Source organism: Numida meleagris, chromosome 18 (genome assembly GCF_002078875.1).
Source record: "Numida meleagris isolate 19003 breed g44 Domestic line chromosome 18, NumMel1.0, whole genome shotgun sequence".
Classification (NCBI taxonomy): Eukaryota; Metazoa; Chordata; class Aves; order Galliformes; family Numididae; genus Numida; species Numida meleagris.
The window spans coordinates 6,845,487-6,865,961 of NC_034426.1; the positions used below are offsets into that span (position 1 = coordinate 6,845,487).

At 37.7% G+C, this 20,475-nt stretch overlaps 3 protein-coding genes across 6 annotated transcripts in view; 1 reads left to right on the plus strand and 2 right to left on the minus strand.

Moving 5' to 3' along the window:
• ASPA (aspartoacylase) overlaps nt 1–20,475 on the minus strand; it is a 50,019-nt gene that overhangs the window by 2,442 nt on the left and 27,102 nt on the right. Inside the window, exons 1-5 of one of the 2 annotated variants that reach the window (XM_021415532.1) lie at nt 5,819–6,650; nt 3,893–4,155; nt 2,166–2,361; nt 1,081–1,174; nt 336–443 (exon numbers count right to left, since the gene is read on the minus strand). In XM_021415532.1, coding sequence (XP_021271207.1) covers nt 336–443; nt 1,081–1,174; nt 2,166–2,361; nt 3,893–4,155; nt 5,819–5,911 — 754 coding nt within the window. In that variant the 5' untranslated portion in view covers nt 5,912–6,650. Of the gene's footprint in view, nt 1–335; nt 444–1,080; nt 1,175–2,165; nt 2,362–3,892; nt 4,156–5,818; nt 6,651–20,475 lie in introns of those variants that run through there. The other variant, XM_021415534.1, reaches the window with a different exon arrangement.
• SPATA22 (spermatogenesis associated 22) lies at nt 6,661–12,635 on the plus strand. 3 transcript variants are annotated; one of them, XM_021415529.1, is made up of 9 exons: nt 6,661–6,743; nt 7,856–7,943; nt 8,285–8,407; nt 9,073–9,127; nt 9,261–9,356; nt 9,760–10,114; nt 10,435–10,564; nt 11,105–11,202; nt 11,578–12,635. In XM_021415529.1, exons 2-9 carry the CDS (start codon nt 7,901–7,903, stop codon nt 11,767–11,769), a joined length of 1,092 nt encoding a protein of 363 aa, XP_021271204.1. In that variant the 5' UTR covers nt 6,661–6,743; nt 7,856–7,900; the 3' UTR covers nt 11,770–12,635. The 3 variants fall into 3 exon arrangements, with proteins under 3 accessions (XP_021271204.1, XP_021271206.1, XP_021271205.1); XM_021415531.1 differs by having other exon boundaries at nt 6,662–6,743; nt 9,264–9,356; XM_021415530.1 differs by lacking the exon at nt 6,661–6,743 and adding an exon at nt 6,754–6,979.
• The window catches only part of LOC110407647 (transmembrane protein 211-like), a gene marked incomplete at its 5' end in the record, with an annotated part of 56,296 nt that continues 49,413 nt past the window's right edge, over nt 13,593–20,475 (minus strand). Inside the window, 1 exon segment of the mRNA XM_021415545.1 lies at nt 13,593–16,531. Within this exon segment, the coding sequence (XP_021271220.1) occupies nt 16,305–16,531 (227 nt within the window).

The following is a 20,475-nucleotide window of genomic DNA, read 5'->3' on the forward strand; positions in this document are numbered from 1 at the left end:
AATTTATGTATGCCGTGTCCTCCATGTAGGTACTAGTACAGAAATAGTTAGCTGGTATTTCCATTTCTCAAAGCAACTTTAAAATCAAGTATACTTATTGAATTTTTGGAAAGGAGTAATACCCTGAGAGCTACCTAAAGAGGCTCTAGCAGGAATGGTTCTGAGCTTCTTCTCATGCCAGTTAGGTGACCTGGAGAACTGCCCACCCCGCACCCTGCATCCCCCCAGTGTCACCTGTTTAACTGCAAAGAGCTGAAGTACAACCTGCCCTTTGAAAAAGCACTCTTGAAATAATGCCCTGACACGACGCGGGGAGCTTGCATTACTTACTCTACCTTCATTAAAAAGGTGAACAAAATCAAGGCCATGTTTGACAATCTTCCTCATTTTGTCCAAAATATCAGCTCTAACAACGCCTTGTGGCTGGGGCCCCACCTCCACACCTGTTTACAGATGAGGGAGATTATTAAGATGGCTGTAACGTATCATGCTTAGATTACATAGGAAAAATACACGTCTGATTGAGTCTGTGTTTTATCTTTAGGATGGATTTTAAACTACAGAGTTATGTTATTTGGAAGGCAAATAGAAAATGTAGCTCATGAGTAAGGATCAGTTCAAAGAACCACGTGTACATTTTTGAGCGTGCTACTAGGAGCTGAGAAGGAGTCACTACCTGTGTTCCTTTCCCTTACTCTTTTTCTCATCTTTTCTTTCTGTGATGTGTTTTAGAGAACTCATGAAAAACAAACGTGGTTGTTTTTTCTCTCTGCCTATGACTATGGTTTTGTTTCTATAAATGTAAACGTTGACAACTTCCATGCACAACATCATTTTCTCCTTTGCTACATATTTTCTATTCCCCTTCCTGGCTAGCATCCAATGTTTTGTATGCCAAGTGGCAGATCAGTGCTCTTTAGAAGAGAAAATCAGAAACATATGATTCCGTAAATGCATTGTCAAACAAACAGCAATTAGTGATCAGAGCACACTGTAAAATGTAACGAACTGATCTGGAAACAGACATATTTTCAGATAATTTCTGATAGGTTACAAATGGTGTTTATCTTTCATATTTACCAACAGGATGTTTTGCTACAGATCGAGTTGTTGCATACTTCAAGCTAGGATGTTCAATCAGCAAAACAGGACAGCGTTCTGGAGCCAAAGCATTCTGTGGAGATTGTTTTAAAATGTTTTTGTTATGCAAATATTTTAAAATGTTGCGCCACAAAAAGACTACTGATGCAGAAGTGATTTACACAATGTGTTCAATATGTTGCCTTTATTTCATGGTGCTCAAAGAAGTAGGACATCTTTAGAAAACACACAAAGCTCTGTTTGTTGGTCTCCTTTCCATTAACTCTTGCCAGGCACAGTCCAATGAACTTTGCTGTCTCCTAATACAATTGAACACAGTTCTACCCTTAAATTGCTAACAGGAAGAAAAAACTACTCCACGGTGTTGCAGAATTTATCATGTAAATACTTTAAAGCAGATATCTAGGCAGATTTTTTTTTCCTGATGTTACGCTTAGATTATCTTATGTGGATAGAGAATGTGAATTAAGCTTTTTCTTTTTCAGCCATTTCTTGACAAAGAATCCTATTTCAGATCTCTTTTCCAATTACTCGTTGTCTATGCCACCAGCACTTCTGCAAACCTCACTCTACCAGTATTTATCAGCTGCAGGAACAGCAGAATCAAACATGATTCAAAGACATATCACTGTTCCTATAAGTAGTCATGAAGGGAACATTTGTCATTACTTAATTCCATTACTTTTTCCACGTCTTTATTTCATGAAATTAACATCTAACTATTTAGCGTGCGTGACCCAAATTTATCCACATTCCTGACAGGTCAGTGTGGAAGCAGATTAAATTGCATTTATTTTCATAGATGTTATTCTAAGCATTGCTCTCTGCCCATCAGTCTTACTGCAGTCATTTTAATATATAAAGACTATGATGAGTTGAAATCTGAATCACCTGATATTATAATCAAATTATTAATTATCTGATTAAAAAAAACATCAGTGATTAAATATTTAAAACAGTTTTGCTGAATAAAAAATGGAATATTCAAAGAAACGACAAAATAATATATAGTAATACACTACAGACAGTAATCTGTTTTAATAGTTCATGTAAAGTAGTTTTACCTTGATATAATGACACATTTGAATTGTAAAGTCATCCCTGGAGTTCTCAAGAATAAGGGTACCACCCATGTTAGCAGTGGTGTTGTGAAGGTCAAAAATAAGGTCATAGGCATCATCGCTACCTTTTGGACCAAATATTTGGTTGATTTCCTGAGCCCTTCTCACTTCATATGGAATATCTTCCACCACTGTCTTTCTGTTAATATTAGTACAAAGAAATCAATCAACTCATTCCATGACTTTACATTCAACAAAACGTCTATATCCTTTTCTTTCACTTTACTTCTATAATTGCCTATTCAATTACCTGACTTAAACGTGATGTTTGTGCTTGAACAAAGCAAATACGATTGTTAGTGGAAAAGAGGTCTCACTGTGATGTATCTTGTGCAGAAAGATATTATGATTTTTTTTTTAATCTGATTTTTGCAATAGACTATGTACTTCTCTTGTTTTGTTTGCTTCTAGTCCATTCATCTCAACGTTTCCCTCTGTGCAGAAAACTAACTCAAAATTCATCAGCAACTTCAGCCACCTTCAAGCCTGAGTTCAGCTTCTATGGAATAGGTATTCTGATACAGGTTCGTGCCCTTTTACCTTGGACCTCATTTACAAGCTCTTTCATAACCCAACTTCTCCTGTTCTGCTCAGATTTTCTTACAGTCTCTTGATTCTTGGACCTCAAAGAAGATTTTGCCACCTCAAATGACTTCCTCCAAATGTTAGTGCTTTCGGTCTGAGGTACCAGACTAGGCTGTACTGCCATGTAAGCAACAGCCTGAGCCTAAGGAGCAGTCTGAGATGATCTGCTTCCTGTCTGTGGAGCGGGCATGTAAGCGAGCAATTAAAGAATGGCCTCAACAGTCCTGTGTTAAAAAGTCTGTTCATCTTACATATAATGTGCAACAACAAAGCTGTTAGATGAAAAGCCAGGTGAGAAGGCATTCAGGGTAAGAATAACGATTACAAAATAAATGTGACACCTATATCCTTCAGTAATATTCCCTTTTACCATGAAGACCTTTCTGGTACATAATTACCCACTCAGCATGCAGCTATACCAGTCATTAAAAAACGTTATTGCAACGAAGCACACCTCTGGAATAGATGTCTCAAAAGCAGAGAAATGTAAAATCCCATTAAAACGTAAACTCAATTACTACTGTACCGTAATTATAGGTTTTATTTCTTCTAAAATAAGGAGACAGATAATATATTGAATTTTGACATTTTATCACAGAATGCTTTATTTCTAGATTATAATTTCAAGTTTTCATCTTTTGTTGCATACGACTGACATTAATACACATCCCAACTTGTGTGTCATTTTTTATATACTGAAGTCTACATCTAAAATGCTTTGTGTTTTCATATTTCACAACTGCATTCAGAAGAGCTCCAAGGCTGAATTGCACAAGAAGACACGAGAAATAGTGACTTTGCATCTCAAAACAGCAAATTAAGTTTACACAAACACAGCTATACGAATTTAAAATGCTCTCTTTAAGTGTTATGTGTTGGTTTGAGGCTCGTTCTACTAGCAAGTTTTACAATGGAACACCACACACAATTTGTTCTTTTTGGGTAAAAGGTCAGTAACTTCAGTTATGTGACTGCCCACGTAACATAGAAGTGGACCCTGCATCAATGTTTTAATCTGGAAAGGAAGCTCCTTGCAATTTTAAAAACAGAACATTAAAACAACAGAAAGTACAACTATTTCTTACCCAAGATTATCAGGGTCAAAAACACGGTTCAGATCGCAGTCAATGTATCTAGTGCACTTCTTCACAGCTCTTGGGTTGGTGAGAAATGGTTTCACTTCCATTCCTGTTCTTTGAATCTCAGCTCCGTTCTCTTGCCAGTGCTTGACCAAAAATATCCCTGATAACTCATTGCCATGAGTTCCTCCAAAGATAGCAACCCTTCTTACTGGAGGTTTTGGAACAACAGAACAGGAAGTCATGCTTTTCAGCAGCTTTAAGAATTGCTGAAAGCAAAAGAAAACAGTGGTAAAGTAAAGCTTGTATCTCTGAAAAAAATAGATATTTTTCTTTTCTTTCAATGGGAAATTATGTCTGTTTAGTTCAGACAGGAATGAAAGAGAATAAACATTTCTCTAAGTTTCAGATTCCTGTTGCAAGGCGGAGCGTTGGTCGTCCGACTCTCCTCCCCCTCCAGGCGCCCTCCCTTTCATTTCCCATATTTAGTAATTCCCCCCACTCTGTCACTGGTACTGTTACGCAATTCAAAAATTAACTTCTCCAGGCAATCTCTGTTCATATATGAGATACAGGTAAATACTGTGCTAATGAAAGTATGAACAAACTTGTTTAATGCATACTTCAATAATGTGCTTAAATGCCAGTTCTTCCGCTGCAAACTAGGTGTAACAAGTCTGCTCGTGTATGCTTTAAGTTACAAAAACATTACAGTACCCATGAGCAGAATGATTTAAAGTGAGTAAAAACAGTAAAATGTGAATCATATCTTGGCTCTAGATCAACACATCGTGCTGAGACATCAAGTGCTTTCATCCGAAAAAGCACGAACAGCTGAGTTCCTCCAAGCACACCGTTGCTGGTATGACCTTTGTTCCGGGCTATCTGAAGAACAGAGCTCAGAAGGAACACCAGCTGAAATTAAAGTGCAGTCTAGCCACAATTTACCTAATGTTCCTGGCTCTAGACATGTCTTGGGATCTGCTAACACAGACCACTATGACACTGATGACCCTTCTCATTTCGGCAGCCCCTTACAAAAAAAAAAAGGGAAATCGATGCAGACCATTAAGCGGTGTTCTTCTCTGAAAAAAAATTTAGCCAAGAACTTGGCTTCTTCCATTTCAGAAAGCGTTCCAAGAGATAGGTTTTCTGAATGGAAACTCAAGCTAAACAGCAGCCATAACTTCTGCTGTGACGACTGAAACACTGAGAATAAAAGATCTCGATTAAAAAAAAAGTTTTACTGATATAAACAACAGAATTGTTCAGAATTAGCATCCGGCACACAATATACACATGAAAATGTTACACTGTAAGGGAATAAGGAACATTTATTGAACAATTCACTTTTAACAAGAATATACCCCAGTGACAGAGAGCGTTTAGGAAGCATCTGCGAGGGATCTCATAACCCAGGCTGATAGATGTTATGTGTAGGAAAACAGAGCCAAGCACACGATGTATCCAGCCACATTCTGCCAGGAATACATTTCCTACAAATCCTGTTCTCTGCGCTGCAGCGTACACCCAGGACTTGCAGAACCTTACAGAGAGTTAATACAGACAGAGCGTTCCCTTTAAGTCAGCTGTACTCCTGTTGCACTTTAGGCTGTCAGCTATTCAGTCATAGCAAGTAATGTATTAAACAAAGCAGCAGAGCTGTGTTTTACAGCACCGGACAGTCCGCACCGTCCTTTGACCCCGGTCCTTCAGCAAAAGTGCCAGAGCAGCCACGTGCATGTCGCCTGAAGGAACGACCCACGCTCCGAGTCGTGCTCTGTTGAATTTAAACACCACAGCAGTTTGAAGAGCAACCTGCAAAACGCAGCTCTGCGGTGCTGGGACACGTCGCCATCCCGAGCTGCCGACAGCGCTGGGACGGTGATCATTCCTCACAAAAAGGAGAGACAGAGAGCGCTGTGCACTTACCTCACTTGGCATGCAAGGAGTTTGTCTCCTGAGCGCTCTGGCGGGACAGGCACACGGCGCATTTCCAAACACGAGGTTTGGAACCAAAGCCATGGGGCTTCTTTTATACCCTTGGAGCAAAGTAACTTGCGGACAGCGTTTAACTCCTGGTCTGCCAGCACATCATGGGAGCACGTGGCATCGATGCAGAAATGTTCTCCCTTTTCTGAGCTACACGCTGGGAACAATTCCCGTTTTCCTGTGCTTTGCCAATGCTTAGGTATGCAGGAACATATCTGGCTTATTAAGAATTCAGTACCGATTTTAAGTACTGCTTCATTTGCGATGAATGTTTTGACTTTTTATCACCAAGAAGTGGAAAATAGAACAGTTATTACTGACAACACTACACAATGCAGTTTTTCACATTCCCCCCTTTCCACTGAGGTGACCTGGCCTAAAACTCAGAAGGAGCACTCCAAAGCAGGCAGTTTGGGAATTAACCTGCCTACAAGCTGCAGTTTAACACGGGAGCCCATCAGAAACTGCACAGTTGGAAACCACCGTGCGAAAATCTCAGACTCTGGTGAACAGTGAGAAGGTATTTTCATTTACACCCGTGCTTGTGTTCACAACGTGCTGACATCCCGCTTTAGCCCCGGGTTCTGCGAGTTCTCAGCGTGCAGGCTGCTACCCAGGTGTGCAGACACTTCGTTAAGCCCCACAGACGCCCCTCAGGGAGGCCAGCAGCACCTGCCCGAGGTGGGGCCCTCACGAGCGCCCTCCCGCGGCCACCGGCGGCTGCAGCGCTCGAGCGCAGGGCGTGTCCCGCCCCTTCCCGCCCTTTTCTCACCTCGCACCTGAAGGAGGGAGGGGCGGTTTGGACCGTTATTTTTGGCGGGCTTCTGCTCAGCTCTATCCCTTCAGCTTGTGGGGAAGCGCTTTGGTAAGTAGGTGTAGGGGTGCTGCTGCGTGTGAAGCGGTGCAGAGGCTAAGCCTAGTGTCTCCTGTTGCTTATCTTTAGTTTTACTTTTTTTTTTGCATGCTTTCTTGCATGCTTTAGCTCCAGGCTGTGGTTTGCTTGCCTTCAAGAGGAAGAAAAATAAAGCCATGCAGAAAAAGCAATCTTATGCAACACAAAAATTGGCTGCAACGTCAGATGTGTGAGGTTTCATTTTACAAGTGCGTGATTTGCTAACATCCATTAGGCTTTATAGCACTAGCAGTGCATTTTAAATACAAATCAGGTAACAGAAATGAGCTGGGAGCTGCTGCAGTGTTGTCACAGTGCAGTTAATGTGCATCACAGAATTAAAGAGTGAACTGATTCTGCTGTAGTAGAGCTTAACTCTTAAAGCAAGATACACAGGCAATTAACTTCGATACAAGTCTTACAACAGTCTGCATAGTATCCTTAATGTACACAGTAATATATAGAGGCTTACTGTAAAAGCAGATTAATCCGAAAGCAAATGTGCTGAACTACCTGTGTTTGTGCAGAATCTTTGGCTGGTAGTAAGGGCAGTTGCTGTGTGAAGTATTTTCTCTAGGAGGAAATCAATTAAAGGGTTTTAAGTCTGTGGAGAGAAGTGTGTAAGTGCAGAGAAGTTTAATTTCTTTGAAGCCTGACACTATGTTTCACAGGGGGTTTAAGTCATGAGGGTTTTACGCAAAGCCATGTATCTTATTGTCAGATTTTTGCAGCAAAGTTTAAGTATTTTTTATTAGTGTTGCATTTTTAGGAATTCATTTGAGTGTGTATTTGCTTTTAAATTCAGAAGTGAATTCAGTATTTTCACTGCACGCCAAGAACCTAGGGAATATAACTTTTGCTTCAAAAATTAATTTGGGTTATCAGTCTGCTAACTGTGTGCTACTTGGGATCCCTGCGAACCTTTCAAATTCAGTACAAATCCTCACACATTTTAGGCTTGTCTAAAGTGATGCATGGAACAGGTTAAACAAAGAACTAAGACAAACTGCCATAAAGTTGTGTGTAATTTGAATGTGCTTGCAGCATTAATTAGCTTACTTTCCCTTTACCTACCTTTCATACAGTGAGTACGGAGTAATCAATACAGCATTGCCTATTAAAGCACAGAAATGAAAAGGAGTTTAGCTGACGCTTCAACTCGCAGCACAGCAGGTACTATCCATTCTTTTGCACTTTAAGCATAATGATGAATAAGCTGTATATCCTAGAACCCATTTCTCTAGGAGACTTGTATGGATTTCTATGTTATTACAGCACAGTGTAAAGTTTTGGAGGCATGGGGCTGGTCACGAAGTAAAATATATAGCTCCAAGACTAATTTGCAGGATAAAGGGTAAACACTGTGAAGTGATGGCTGGGCTATGCTATGTACTTAGGAACTATAATTCCAATGGGTAATATAAATATAGATAATCGCTGTTTACATATTTTAAGTATAGATTGCGTGTGCTCCTAGTGCTGGTGTGGTATTAGTATGTGAATTTTAATTGTAGGTTGTTTGCCTGTACCTCTCTTCAATCAGAAGAAGAGAAACAGGCAGCCCCTCACTTCAAATCCACTGAGGAATGAGCCAGGTTCCAGTTCTGCGACTCGTGACTTTTCTTCCACATCACTGGGTAATGAAGATGCATATATTTTTGATGGCTCTAAATCCAATTAAATGTTAATTTCATTCTTGTATCATATTAAATTGTCCTTATCAAGAACTATATGCATCCTTTATTTCTGAAAAGTCCATTATTTAAAACATGTCCTCCAGGAAGTTTCTTTCTGTGCTATACAGTTGAGCTTTTTACTTCATGCCTAGATGGAGGTCAGCTCTTTGTGTGCTACAGAATGAAGTAGCACTGGCATTTAAACAGTCTCTTGGATTTCTGACCTTTTGTTTTCAGTTGATTTCAATCAAAATTCAAGCCCAGTATTACAAGAAGAAACACTTACAAGATGTCTTTCTTGTAATTGAGAACTTCTGTTCTTCAAATTGAGCTTGGAAAGAATGATGCAGTATTCAATCATTATTATTTTCATTATGCTTTTCTTGTAGTAGAATGTCTCCATGCTAGGAAGAAAGCAATATCCAGAAAAGCAATCTACTTGTTAGAAGTTGCCTTATAATTACAGATATCAAAAGAACACATTCCTTTCTTTTTTTCTTTTTTTCCTCCCCCCACCTGAGACTGTTTGTGGAACATTAGACAGAGTAGGAGCTCTAAGTAGACTTGGCACCATTCAATCTTTTCACTTTGTGTCCATACTCAATCTCTTGTCTTTTGGGAATTAGGCTGGGGAACTGCAAGCCCAGAAGCAGACGAACCACAGAAAGCAGTGAACGATGGGTATGTAAAAGTGGATCACTTATTGTATATCGGTTTTTATTTGGACGCTATCAATTTGTTTCACAAACTATGAATGCCTGTCTGAAAATAAAGCTGCTACTAGGTCACTGATATTTTAACTTCTCTTTGAAAGCAGAGGAGATGATCACACAGCCCCTTCCCTTATGAAATCACCAAATGCATCAAAGCCTAATTTAGCCAATGCAGGAAAAAACTTGTTTGCCTACAGGTTAGTAAAAACCTTTAAATTTTATTATCTTTAACCAAAATTATTCTTATGTGAAAGTACATCTCATTGTATATTCTAGTGGCATTCAGAAACACCCTTGTAATTTTCAGGTAATCATTGTAGTCCTAAATTATTACATTCTGCTTATGAGCCAAAACGAACTGAAATGGAATGTCAATTCCAGTGTACCTAATCCTAATTCAGCAGGATTTAAGCAAGTGTTTAATGGCTGCCCTGTATATGGATAAATTTAAGTGTATGCTCAAATGTTTATTTGAATCCAAATATGTATTCAATTTTTTAAACTAAAACAATACATACTGCTTGTGTATGCTGTAATTGCTTATTTGAGTACTCAGAGCAGATATGGTGGTACTGAATTATATGTTATGTCACACTGCAGGGCAGAAGAGAAGACATCCAATACTAAAATTTGGAAGAGAAATGAATATAGCCCTGCAAGTAACAGAACAGATTCAATATCTAATAGTGGGACTATGAAAAAGTGTGAGAACCGTTCAAATAATTGGAAAACTGCTCAGCAGCGGGGAACAGCTGATAACTCTAATTCATCTCAGCATATCAAAACAACAGCAACTAGCCAAACACATCCATCTAAAGGACAGTGGCCAGGGAAACCTAACACTGCATCAAGAGATCTGCAGGATTATGGTCTGGCAAATAAACTTAATTGCAATAGTCAGCAAAATAACATGAATGAGAAGCAATTTTCTTGTGTTCCAGAAGACAGAAGTCAGGTAAATTTATGGAGACACAATAGGAAGATACAATGAAGAAAACTTTAAAGAAAAAGAAAACTGAGGACAGATGAGGTTTCTATCAGTCCTAGCTGCCTTAAGAAACCCTTCAGTTTCTAAAAATGTAGAACTGAGATTTTCATATTTTAATGACCTCCAGTCCTCAGCATGATCATATAAACTGGCAGGGGGTTATGTGCAGAGTCTGAGCGAATACTTTAATGTAAATATTGGATACATAATAATATATTAACATCTACATGCCTTTAAATGTCTTCAAGTGCGTATCTCTAACTCAAGTTTTCATCTTCTTCTGAAAGGATATTTCATCATTTCAATTAAAACTTAAAGAAAAAAGGAATTCTTTGCGAATCATATCTGCAGTCATCGAAAGCATGAAGCACTGGAGTCAATATACTTACAAAGCTGCACTATTATTTGAAGTTTTAGGTAAGCATGGAGTGCTTCTAACTGAAGATGACTTAGTGTGTTTCATTTGGCATTTTAATTGACATCTGAGAGATGAACATGGTAAAAGACAACAGAAATGACTAAACTCATTAAATTAAGATGAATGAAAAATATGTTATAATGACATCTCAGGAAACTATTATTGTGACAGGGCTAAGATATGTGTTATGTTTAATGTTGATTGGCACCTGAGGATCAATATAACTTAGAGAATTGTGTTTTGCTCTGGTTAACAAGGGAATGACCCATTTACCATGATAATTACGAAAATGATGTTTTATCACTCTGGTTAGGCAGATTTCATATTTAAAAATATTCAATTTTACTGTTAGAAGAGTATGTGAAGCCCATAACATACTGGAACTTTGAGGGCTGTCAGCACAAATAGTGACAGGAAACCGGTGCTGATTGATATACCTTTGTGCTTTTGTGTAGGAAATGTTGTCATGATACCTTGATACAGTATTTAGTACTGCTCTGATATTTTACATCATGGTTTGGTTTTGTTACGTGGTGTAGGTACGCTTGATTCTGCAGTCACATCTGGAGCATGTGGAGCCAAGAATTTTCTTCTGAGAGATGGAAAGGAGAGCCTGCCTTGTGTTTTTTATGAAATTGTAAGTATTCCCATGTCTACACATAACACCATTACGTACAATGCCTTTTAAGAAGTTAATAATGCATCGTTCTGATGAAACAGAAAATTGTTTTGTAAAAGGAAGGCTAGCTGCTTATACCTTATTGTTCCCAAACTGGTGTAGAGCAATAGTGCAGCCACTACTTAGGCATCCTCAGACTTCAGTTTCACCAAAAATACTGAAGATGCAGGCGGGGCTTTCATTTCAGCTCCTAAGTAGTTTATAATAGCAAAAAAGATTATGTAAATTCCTTCTGTGTTTGATAAGTCTTCAGAAATCCACCAATAACTAGCAGACATTTGGATAACTTTCATGTTAGAAATTTAGAATTTTTTTATTACGCTTTTGTTGAAGGATCGTGAGCTTCCAAGACTAATTAGAGGTCGAGTGCACAGATGCATGGGAAACTATGACACAAAAAGGAATGTTTTCAAGTGCGTCTCTGTAAGACCAGCAACTATTCCAGAACAAAACACTTTCCAAGAATTTGTTAAAATTGCAGATGTTGAGATGACAGCGTATGTAAAAACAATGAATGAAATTTAAATGTAGAGGTGGTTGTATAAAATTAATTTGCCCAAACTAATGCTGAAAACGTGATTAAATAACTGAAAATACTAGTCTGTAATCCAACAAACGTTAAGGACAGCATTTTGTTTCCACTGTCACTTTCATAGTTTTTCTCTGGTTATCCATGCAGTAACAGCTTTTGTTCTATAGTTCATTACATTTTCATTCTATAGTTCCTTCATTTACTGAAGAAATTCTGAATTAAAATGTTGAAGATGTTTATATGTACATAACTTGTTTATATGAACTGTTCCTGCTTAACTAGAGTGAAGCAAGTTCTATTTTTTGGAAAGGAATGGACTGTTTAATGAATTTTATTTAAAAATAAACAACAACAACAAAAAGAACCATCTGTGGATCTTTTCCACTGTGAAAACTGCAGGGAGCTCCCCACTCATATCTCCTTTGTCTGTTATCCCAAGTGCATGCATCATTAAAAGCAGACCAGGTTGATTAGTGGCCTACTATCTCTCCCAGTCACTGAAGAAAAGAGTTAATAGAAAAAATGTCTGTCTTTGAGGCATGAGAGGGAGAAATGGGGCAGAGTCACAGGTGGATAAAGAGAATGAAAGTGGTATCTCCTGTTTAGAGATGGCCTAAGCCTGCAGGAATTCTCCAAAATGTTTTGAGCATTTCTTAGGGGATCAAACACATGCTTCTCTGTGACAACTCTTATCTTCTCAAGGAAATTAGACACTGACTATCCATACTACTTACTATATATACTGTTTTCCCCACTTCATGTGATATGGGTTTTGTTTGCATAGAAACAAGCAATCTAGATCTTTGCAAAGAATTTGTTTAGAGTGAAATTTTGTATTTCCAAGTTCTATAATACTTGGCCACACAAACTTGGCTCTGACAGTAGTTCAAGTGTCTTAGAAAAAGGATATTGTCAAGACTAGCTCAGCCTGCCATTGCTTCATATCCTCAATTATTAGAAATACCTTCAATACCTGTTTCAAGATGTTGACTGTGTGTTTGGTCAAAGTTCATAGATAACAAGCATCAACAAAGCTCTTTGTGTAATTTCATTAAAATTACTCTGTGGTAGAAAGCAAGAAAACTGTATTTGCTGCTTCAGTTCCAGTTTCCTTTGAATAACAACATGTGTAAAAGCTCTTCTTGAAACGAACATAATGACATTGCAGAAAGATTTCACAGGATACATCTGTATATATTAGGTATTCATATGGTTCCCCTTGATACACCATCTAATTACACTTTTCTTTAAAAACAATGAATCATTATAACACTTGTTTAAACGAGCAGCATGCCCTGAAGCTGTAGGAATGTTCTTCAAGGACATGTGGGAAGTTGGAAAGAAATAATTACACGAACACGGAACTTCCTTGCCTTTGCCATAGGAACATCTCGTGAGGGATGGTCCATGTGCATGTTTGTGTCTTTGCCTTCAAACATTAACTTTCACAGATTGTTCCTGTTGTTTCTATTTCCTTTTCCCCTTACTTTGTACCAAATCTGTTGGGATTCGTTGTGTTTTTTTTTTAAAAAAAAGAGACATTAAGAAAATAGTGAACAGTGATTTTTTTCAAATTTTTTTATTATACAGTGTTGGCAATTGGAAATTTCACATTTAAAATAATTGAAATATTGTATCCAACAAGTCAAATACAGAAAACGGTTAATATTCTAAAAAGGAGCCAGCTAGTCAATGCAGGAACACATTAATGGAAAATACAGCTTTTAGTTACACTTAAAAAATTATATATTTAGAATAAAACTTGAACCTGATCCCATAAATTGTTTGACTTTTAACAAGAAAACGCTTTACACAGTTCAACTCGCAGACAGTCTTTATTGTAAAAAGTGATCTGTCAGTGTTAGCATATGTATTGTTAGCAACACCCTACTAAAGCTGTCAGTTGATGAGCTAAAGCATATGCTCTGCTAACTGTGGTAAGAACCCTTGCCTTATTTCTGTGTTCTGTGCTAAGCTGGTTCTGAGCACGGATGTTTAAAGGAAAGTTTTGCCTATCCCGTTGCAGGGGTCATACAGACACACACTTGATTTCCTTAATACGTGATAAAATATTAACAAAATTTCCAAATGGAGGCATTGGTTTAATTCATAGAAGGAAATAGAGCTTGACAGGGCTCATAACAAAAGAGGCTGAGTTTGAAGAAGTAAAAGATCTGGTACAGCAGTGTTGTAAATTGTAGAACTCCATTAAAACAGTAAGTTCAAATTACAAAGGAGGCTTGAGCTATGGCACCAGAACTGCAAGCGTGTGTGCGTGATCACATCACACAAGTGCTGCAGACCAAGTGATGTTGGTTGAATGATGGTTCCAGTTCTGCACATGTGCAAGTTAAGTTAATAAGCAATGACAGGAATGGATTGTTTGTGTTTAGCAGGTACGTTATGGGTGTTAAGAAAAACTTAAAATATTTTTACTTTCAGTGTTCAGATCCTTGCAATTTTTTTTACACTAACAAATCACTTTTCTAGTGGAACATTAACTGACAGTCTCAAACATTACACAAAACAGAAAAAACCCTACATAATACAGTTTATTCACATTACACGTTTCAGTTGTTGATCCTTTTTAACCATATTGATCCTGTCTTGTCTAATGGTTCTAGAGTAAAGGCACAGGTTGGTTAGGAAAGAAAAGCCTGCATCTCTGTCTCTCTCTTCTTTGTGGTGATGATTTTCTTTTTACTTGTTGTTATTCCTCACTTTTCTGACTTTTATACAAAAACTATCGATTTGAACTATTCATTTAAAAGATGTTACTGAAAAGCATGTAACTATACAGAAATCAGTTCTGCTTATTTTTGACATTCCTTCAACCTACTTTGTTAAATATTCGGAAGATGTCGTCCCTTAGTCACTGAGGGCAAAAACACATAATGCTCCTTTCAGCTCTAGTCCTCAATGGACTTAATTCTACTATGAAATCTGTATTAGTTCATGTGCAGAATTTGCTTTTGGAGTGCATGAAAATGTAACAACAGACCATTATTTTGGAAAACAATGCAGCATTCCATTGAAGTTCAGAAGCGTGAGGAATGTAAACCAGACTGTATTAGTCTTTGACATATTAAAATTACACAGTGATTGTTCTATCTGTTTGCATTTTCTTACACATCCTCAACATGTCTCTGTCTGTTCCTGCATGTACACTTTCCATGGAAAAAAAATCAACATAAAAACACCACTAATTTCTGGGATTAGTTGGGCTCAGATAAGTGAAGAATAATAAACTTGATCACTTAGGTTGTGCCAAAATGCAAAGCTGAGAAGTACAGCTCTGAATTAAATATAATCTATGTGTTTGTTAATAAATAATAGAAAATAAAATATAAGATTAGAATTCAAATTATTTTAAATGAAACACATAAGTGGGGGGAGATTAGAACCCATTGTTTCCCTTCCTTAAGGAATCAAGTGCACTTATTTCAATCTTTGATAGTAATGAATCCAGTGCTGCTGAGGGGATTAGATACATTTCACACATGAGCCCATGGACTGTGGCCACGTGCTGGTTCTGATGTGGGACGTGATTCCTCTTATTAGTTGTGTTCAGTAACATGTCACATATGTATGCATTACAATAGCAGAATCTCAATAGGAATGGATATATGAGAATCTGGTTAATTCTGGCTTGAATTGCCATTACATATAAGGGCCATATGGCACACACCTTTTGTAAACAGAGGTTGTTCTTTACTGCCTTAAAGAGCAGCAACAAAAAAATCTCCAGTTGTCATAGTTCAAATCACTTTGCAGAATTCCACTTAAAATGACAACTGAAAAAATATGGGGAAAAAAAAGTATTTTCTATTCTTAAACTGTTACATCATCATGAGCCTTTGGAAGTAGTTACATCTCTCTCTCTCTGTGTTATCTTCATGAACACGACTGTAAATCTTGAGGATTAGATCAGTATTGATAAGTGTCCTGACAACTGACAATATGGAGGTACTACTAGTACATACAGATTAAAAAGAAAATGGTATACAGTTCTTTTAGTTATCAGGCTTAATTGTAGGCCATGGCTACTAGTAGGCTTTTTTTTTTTAATTAACCAAAATAATTATGACAAAATATTGTTATTGGTTTTAAAATTATTGGGTTCATAAAAGTTTTCACATTTAATAATATATAAAAAGTGAATTGAAGCTTTTAAAAGCCTTAAGGTTTTGAGACACAAAAGAAACAGTTTGGGAGGTAGACAGATGTTCTGAGGATAAACAGATATTTGTTTTTGTCTAAGGCATTACGCCGCTGTGTGTTCGGAGCAGTCAAAGGGCTGCTGATTCACCGGAGTTTAATTCCAGAGCGTTCGCTACTTGTGTGTACGGAAGACTATCAATGCACTTTTGGTCTTTGTGAATCTGACCTTCTCTCCCCATCTCCTTTTTTTTTTTCTTCTTCTTTTTTTTTTTTTCTCTTTAGCAACACAGCTAAATGGAAGTGCTATAATAACTGCTGCCCATTGCCTGTAGACAGGAATGTTCTGTTCTTAAACAGTAATAAAATACTATAAAATAGTAGGTATTGGAGTCGGAGATATGTGCTCTTTTGGTGCATATTTTGCAAAGAATGGTAAAAAGACAGACAACATGACCCCCACAATTGCCAGCATATACCCCCATCCAATCTGGCAGTCTCCTGCATAGTAGATGTCTGAATTCTCACAGAATCTCTTCACAGTAGCAGAGTTGAAACCAAAAGGGTAAACCAAAAGCCCAGAAGCCATTATGAACACTAGAGAGGAAAAAAGAAACCACTGTTATTACTGAGCTTTTAATTCCTTTGAAAGAATTCTTTGTTTTAGAAAGGCAATTGTGTAACATCAAAAACAGTGGGAAAAGTTATTGCTTAAAAATACCCCTTCTGATTGTCAGAACATTTTTCTTCTCATAATTATCTCTGATGAACAGTAGTGTTACAACATGGCAGCACGTTAGCACTGGGATATTTTTGCATGAGAACTGTTGCTCATTACATAATGTCCGGAGTGCTGTAATGCACATTATGTAGCCATTCAAAAAGTGAGATGATTCAGATATAATGGAATCCAGAGAAGAGTTCCTAAACTTGCAGATTGCAAAGCTGCTTCATTTTCTTCTCACTGGCATTTTTTGGACATGAGACAAACAATGACTTTGTTCTGCCAAGTAACAACATTCAATTAAAGAGATTAAATATAGTTTTGCAGATTCTGCAGATAACATGCTGATAATGTAACACTTTGTCATTATTCTCAGTGTTGCAAGCTCAATATACAATATAATATAATGCAATATAATCTGTCTTTTTATTTGGCTTTATTTGGCTTTTCATTTTTTTAAAAATTAAGATTGAAGTTTGCCTTGTTATCTCATTTCGACAGCTCAGGGGCTAAAAACATGGAATAAAGATATGCTGTAGGAATCTGAAGATTCAGTGTAAAGGCTCAAAGTTAGAGGAAATCTCTACCAGTGAGTCTTCTACTCCTTCAAGCCAAATACACCAGCAGATTAATCCTGTGTATAATGAGGAAATATGTCTAAAATACAATAAAAGCTTAAGCTGCCTCTTGATGTTTGAAAGCCAGACTTGCCTCCTGCAATTACTCTGTCTGGATTATCTGTTAGCTTTTAATAGAACTTCACAGATTTGAGTCTCTAATGAATGTGTGTTATGTTTAAATGTATATTGTGCAATTAATGAAGAGCAGAACTATTTTTCCTGCTTTGAAAATAAGACTGCCCAAGGTATGGATGGTGGCTATGATACAGGTACTCTAAAATACACCGGGTACAGTGCTCAGAGCCTGTTCTTGTCCACCTTGGAAGTCAAGAGGGGCTGCGGTAGGCTGATAGGAAGGCTCTTGTTGGAAAGAACACTAAGAAATCTTTTTTTTTTTTTAATTTTATGGGGGTTTGTTTTGGTTTTGTGCTACTGAATTAATGCTGTATTTATAGTCTATAGCCTGTTTTTAAAAGGCTTTATTTTATGCATCAGAAAGATATTATGAGGCAGCCCTTATTCCCATGGTTATTCAAATTCAGGATGAATTGTTAGTAATTCAAGAATAATGGTAATGACTGAGTTAATAGTTAATCCCTTGTTTAAAAAAAAAAACAAAGAAAAAATACAAGAAATAATAAGACCAAGAACATAGAAATTCAAAGGAGAGAAACTGGAACAGAAGCAAACTTGCAAGTCTGTTTCCCTCTAGGGTAACTCAGGGAAGGTAAGTGGAGCTCTCTGAGAGCAAGGTGTTTACCTACACTTCTTCCCATCACCGCTGTCTTTCCCTTTAAGCCTTTGTGAACAGTAAGTTTACAGAGGTTTGCAATGAAGGAATGCTGTGGCCTTCCCCTCTTCCCAGGCTTAAGGTGTAGGAAGCTGATGATTGTACATGCAAGGTCCTCCCCAGCACACACAGCGCCTTGAGCACAAGATGCTGAGCACTGTGCAATTCTCAGCAGCTGTGTTTCTCTGCATACAGAAAGTGAAGCTAAATGCAGAGAAATATATTGTATTATCTGGATCTACCTTAACTAAAGATGTATTAGGCTAAACTAGCCACGCAGGAACATCTTGTCTAGCAAAGATTACTGAACTTTCCCAAAAGAAGAAAAAGAGCTAAGGGCTAGCACGCTTCCTTTGCTCAGTAGCACAGTTTGAAAGTTGTGTGACTCTTGCACACCCAGGAAAATTCCGACAGCACCACTTCTATGGAGAGAAATGGAAAAAGTGACCTTGGAGAACAAATGGAAAAGGAAGACTTTTCCTACTGGTATTGTGAAGTTTGAGTGTTAAACCTCTGAGCAGAGCTACAGACCGAACCACGGTCAGTCCTCAGACCTATGTGGTTATAGCTCTGTGCTCTAAGCAAGAAGCAGGTCTGAAAATAAAATTTCAGTTCATTCATCTTTTCAAAGTCAAAATAGTCCACACATCTCATTCAGCTACAAGTCATTATGCACAATTGTAAGCAATCTTTTTACCATAAAATCCCTTTAAACTTCGCTGTTAAACTTAGCTGTTTTTCTGACAGCATCTCAACTCATTTCTTTACTTCTTATATCTGTCCACATATATGTTTTCTTTTTGGTTGGGTTACACAGAATTATTATTTTGAAGGCTGTGCTTTACAGTGATGCCAGTGTTTTGATTACCACTTGGTGCTGATGTTTTAGTCTGATTTAATGGAAGAAGCTTTTCTTTCTTTCTTTCTTTTTTTTTTTTGAATGCTAGAAATGATCTGTCACAGTTGAATGTAATGTGTTCACATATCAAACGGGCTAAAAAGTTACCCATGGTTTCATATCCTCAGGCATGTCACAGAATGACCTCATTATTCTCATTTAGGTGCCCTCTTTCTTACCAAGGCTCCAGATATTGAATAGCCTGTTATTATCAGCAGAAGCCAAGCTTTCAGACGTGGTGCTAATGACTGCTTAATAGTGCTGTCCATCAGCAGTGCAGTTAGCTGGGAGAACACACAAAGAAACAGTGGGGCTCCATTTAGGCTACTCCTAGAGCACTTATACCTCTGCACGTTTTCCAGCAGCAAACATCTCTTTAAAAGGTGTCAGAATACAGCACTGAGTTTGTATTACCATTATGTGTAGTGTAATCTCACTGTCATAAAAGATGATGAGAAAGCAAGACAACATATTGGGGCCTTTTCTATAGTAAGAAGCATATGGAGTTTAGAGGGGCCTTGCTGGTAAAACGGATAGTTGGATTCCTTTTTTTAACATGGCTTGACTGATCATTTGGTTCCTCAGACTGTTGACACTCATCTCCCATAACCTCCTGGGTCTTGCTAAAAACATGCACTTTTTTGTTGTTGTTTTTAGTATCTGATATGTGGTATTTGTTATTGCCAGGACATCAGCTGAGTTCTCACCAGTTAAGTCACAGCCACCGCTGAATGCAAGGCAGTTTACAGTCAAGTCCACGTGGATCAATTCAACTGTAAGTCACTTTTAATATCTACTTTCTAGTCTTCTGCCCTGACAAAGAGTTACAGTCTCACCCTCTTCTCTCATCCTCCTCACTTCACTGATGTCCTACAGTCACATGGCAACTGGCAGTTCTCCTCTGATGGGTTTGCCAGCCAATGCAGTACCCCTGGGCTGTGCTTTTGCTCCCCTGCAGACCCAAAGCTTAATACAGTGTTGTTTCCCTCCTTTTTAAAAGAAGTTGTTACCTGAATTTGTCAATTTCTAAATAGAGTTACTTTAATTAGCAGGAAAGAGTTATTATTAGAAAGGAGGCTCCCTCTTTTTATGGAAAACAGAGCATTTATTATAAAAAATTGTAAATTGGTGGTGGTAATAAAACCGAAAATGTCACTGCTACTCAGGGGAAAGCAGCATTTTCTACTATTTAAAAACATAATTAATTACAACTTTTTGTCATTGCTCAGGGTTATTTATTTCATTAAGCTCTTGAAATACTGTTCAAGTATTTAAACCAATCGCAGCGCATTTTCCTGTTCATTTTAAACCAAACCACAGTAATGCAGTTCTCTCAAGTATGTGCAGAGGGCACCAATGTACAACCGTCTCATATACCATGCACAGAAAATGGCTATTTCCATTTCCACTTCTTTCCCCAATACTGCTGAGTTTTCAACATAGGAAACAAATAATTGAACTGTTTTCTTGGTTAAACTGAGGTGTATCCTACCATACTTGTGTTTAAAC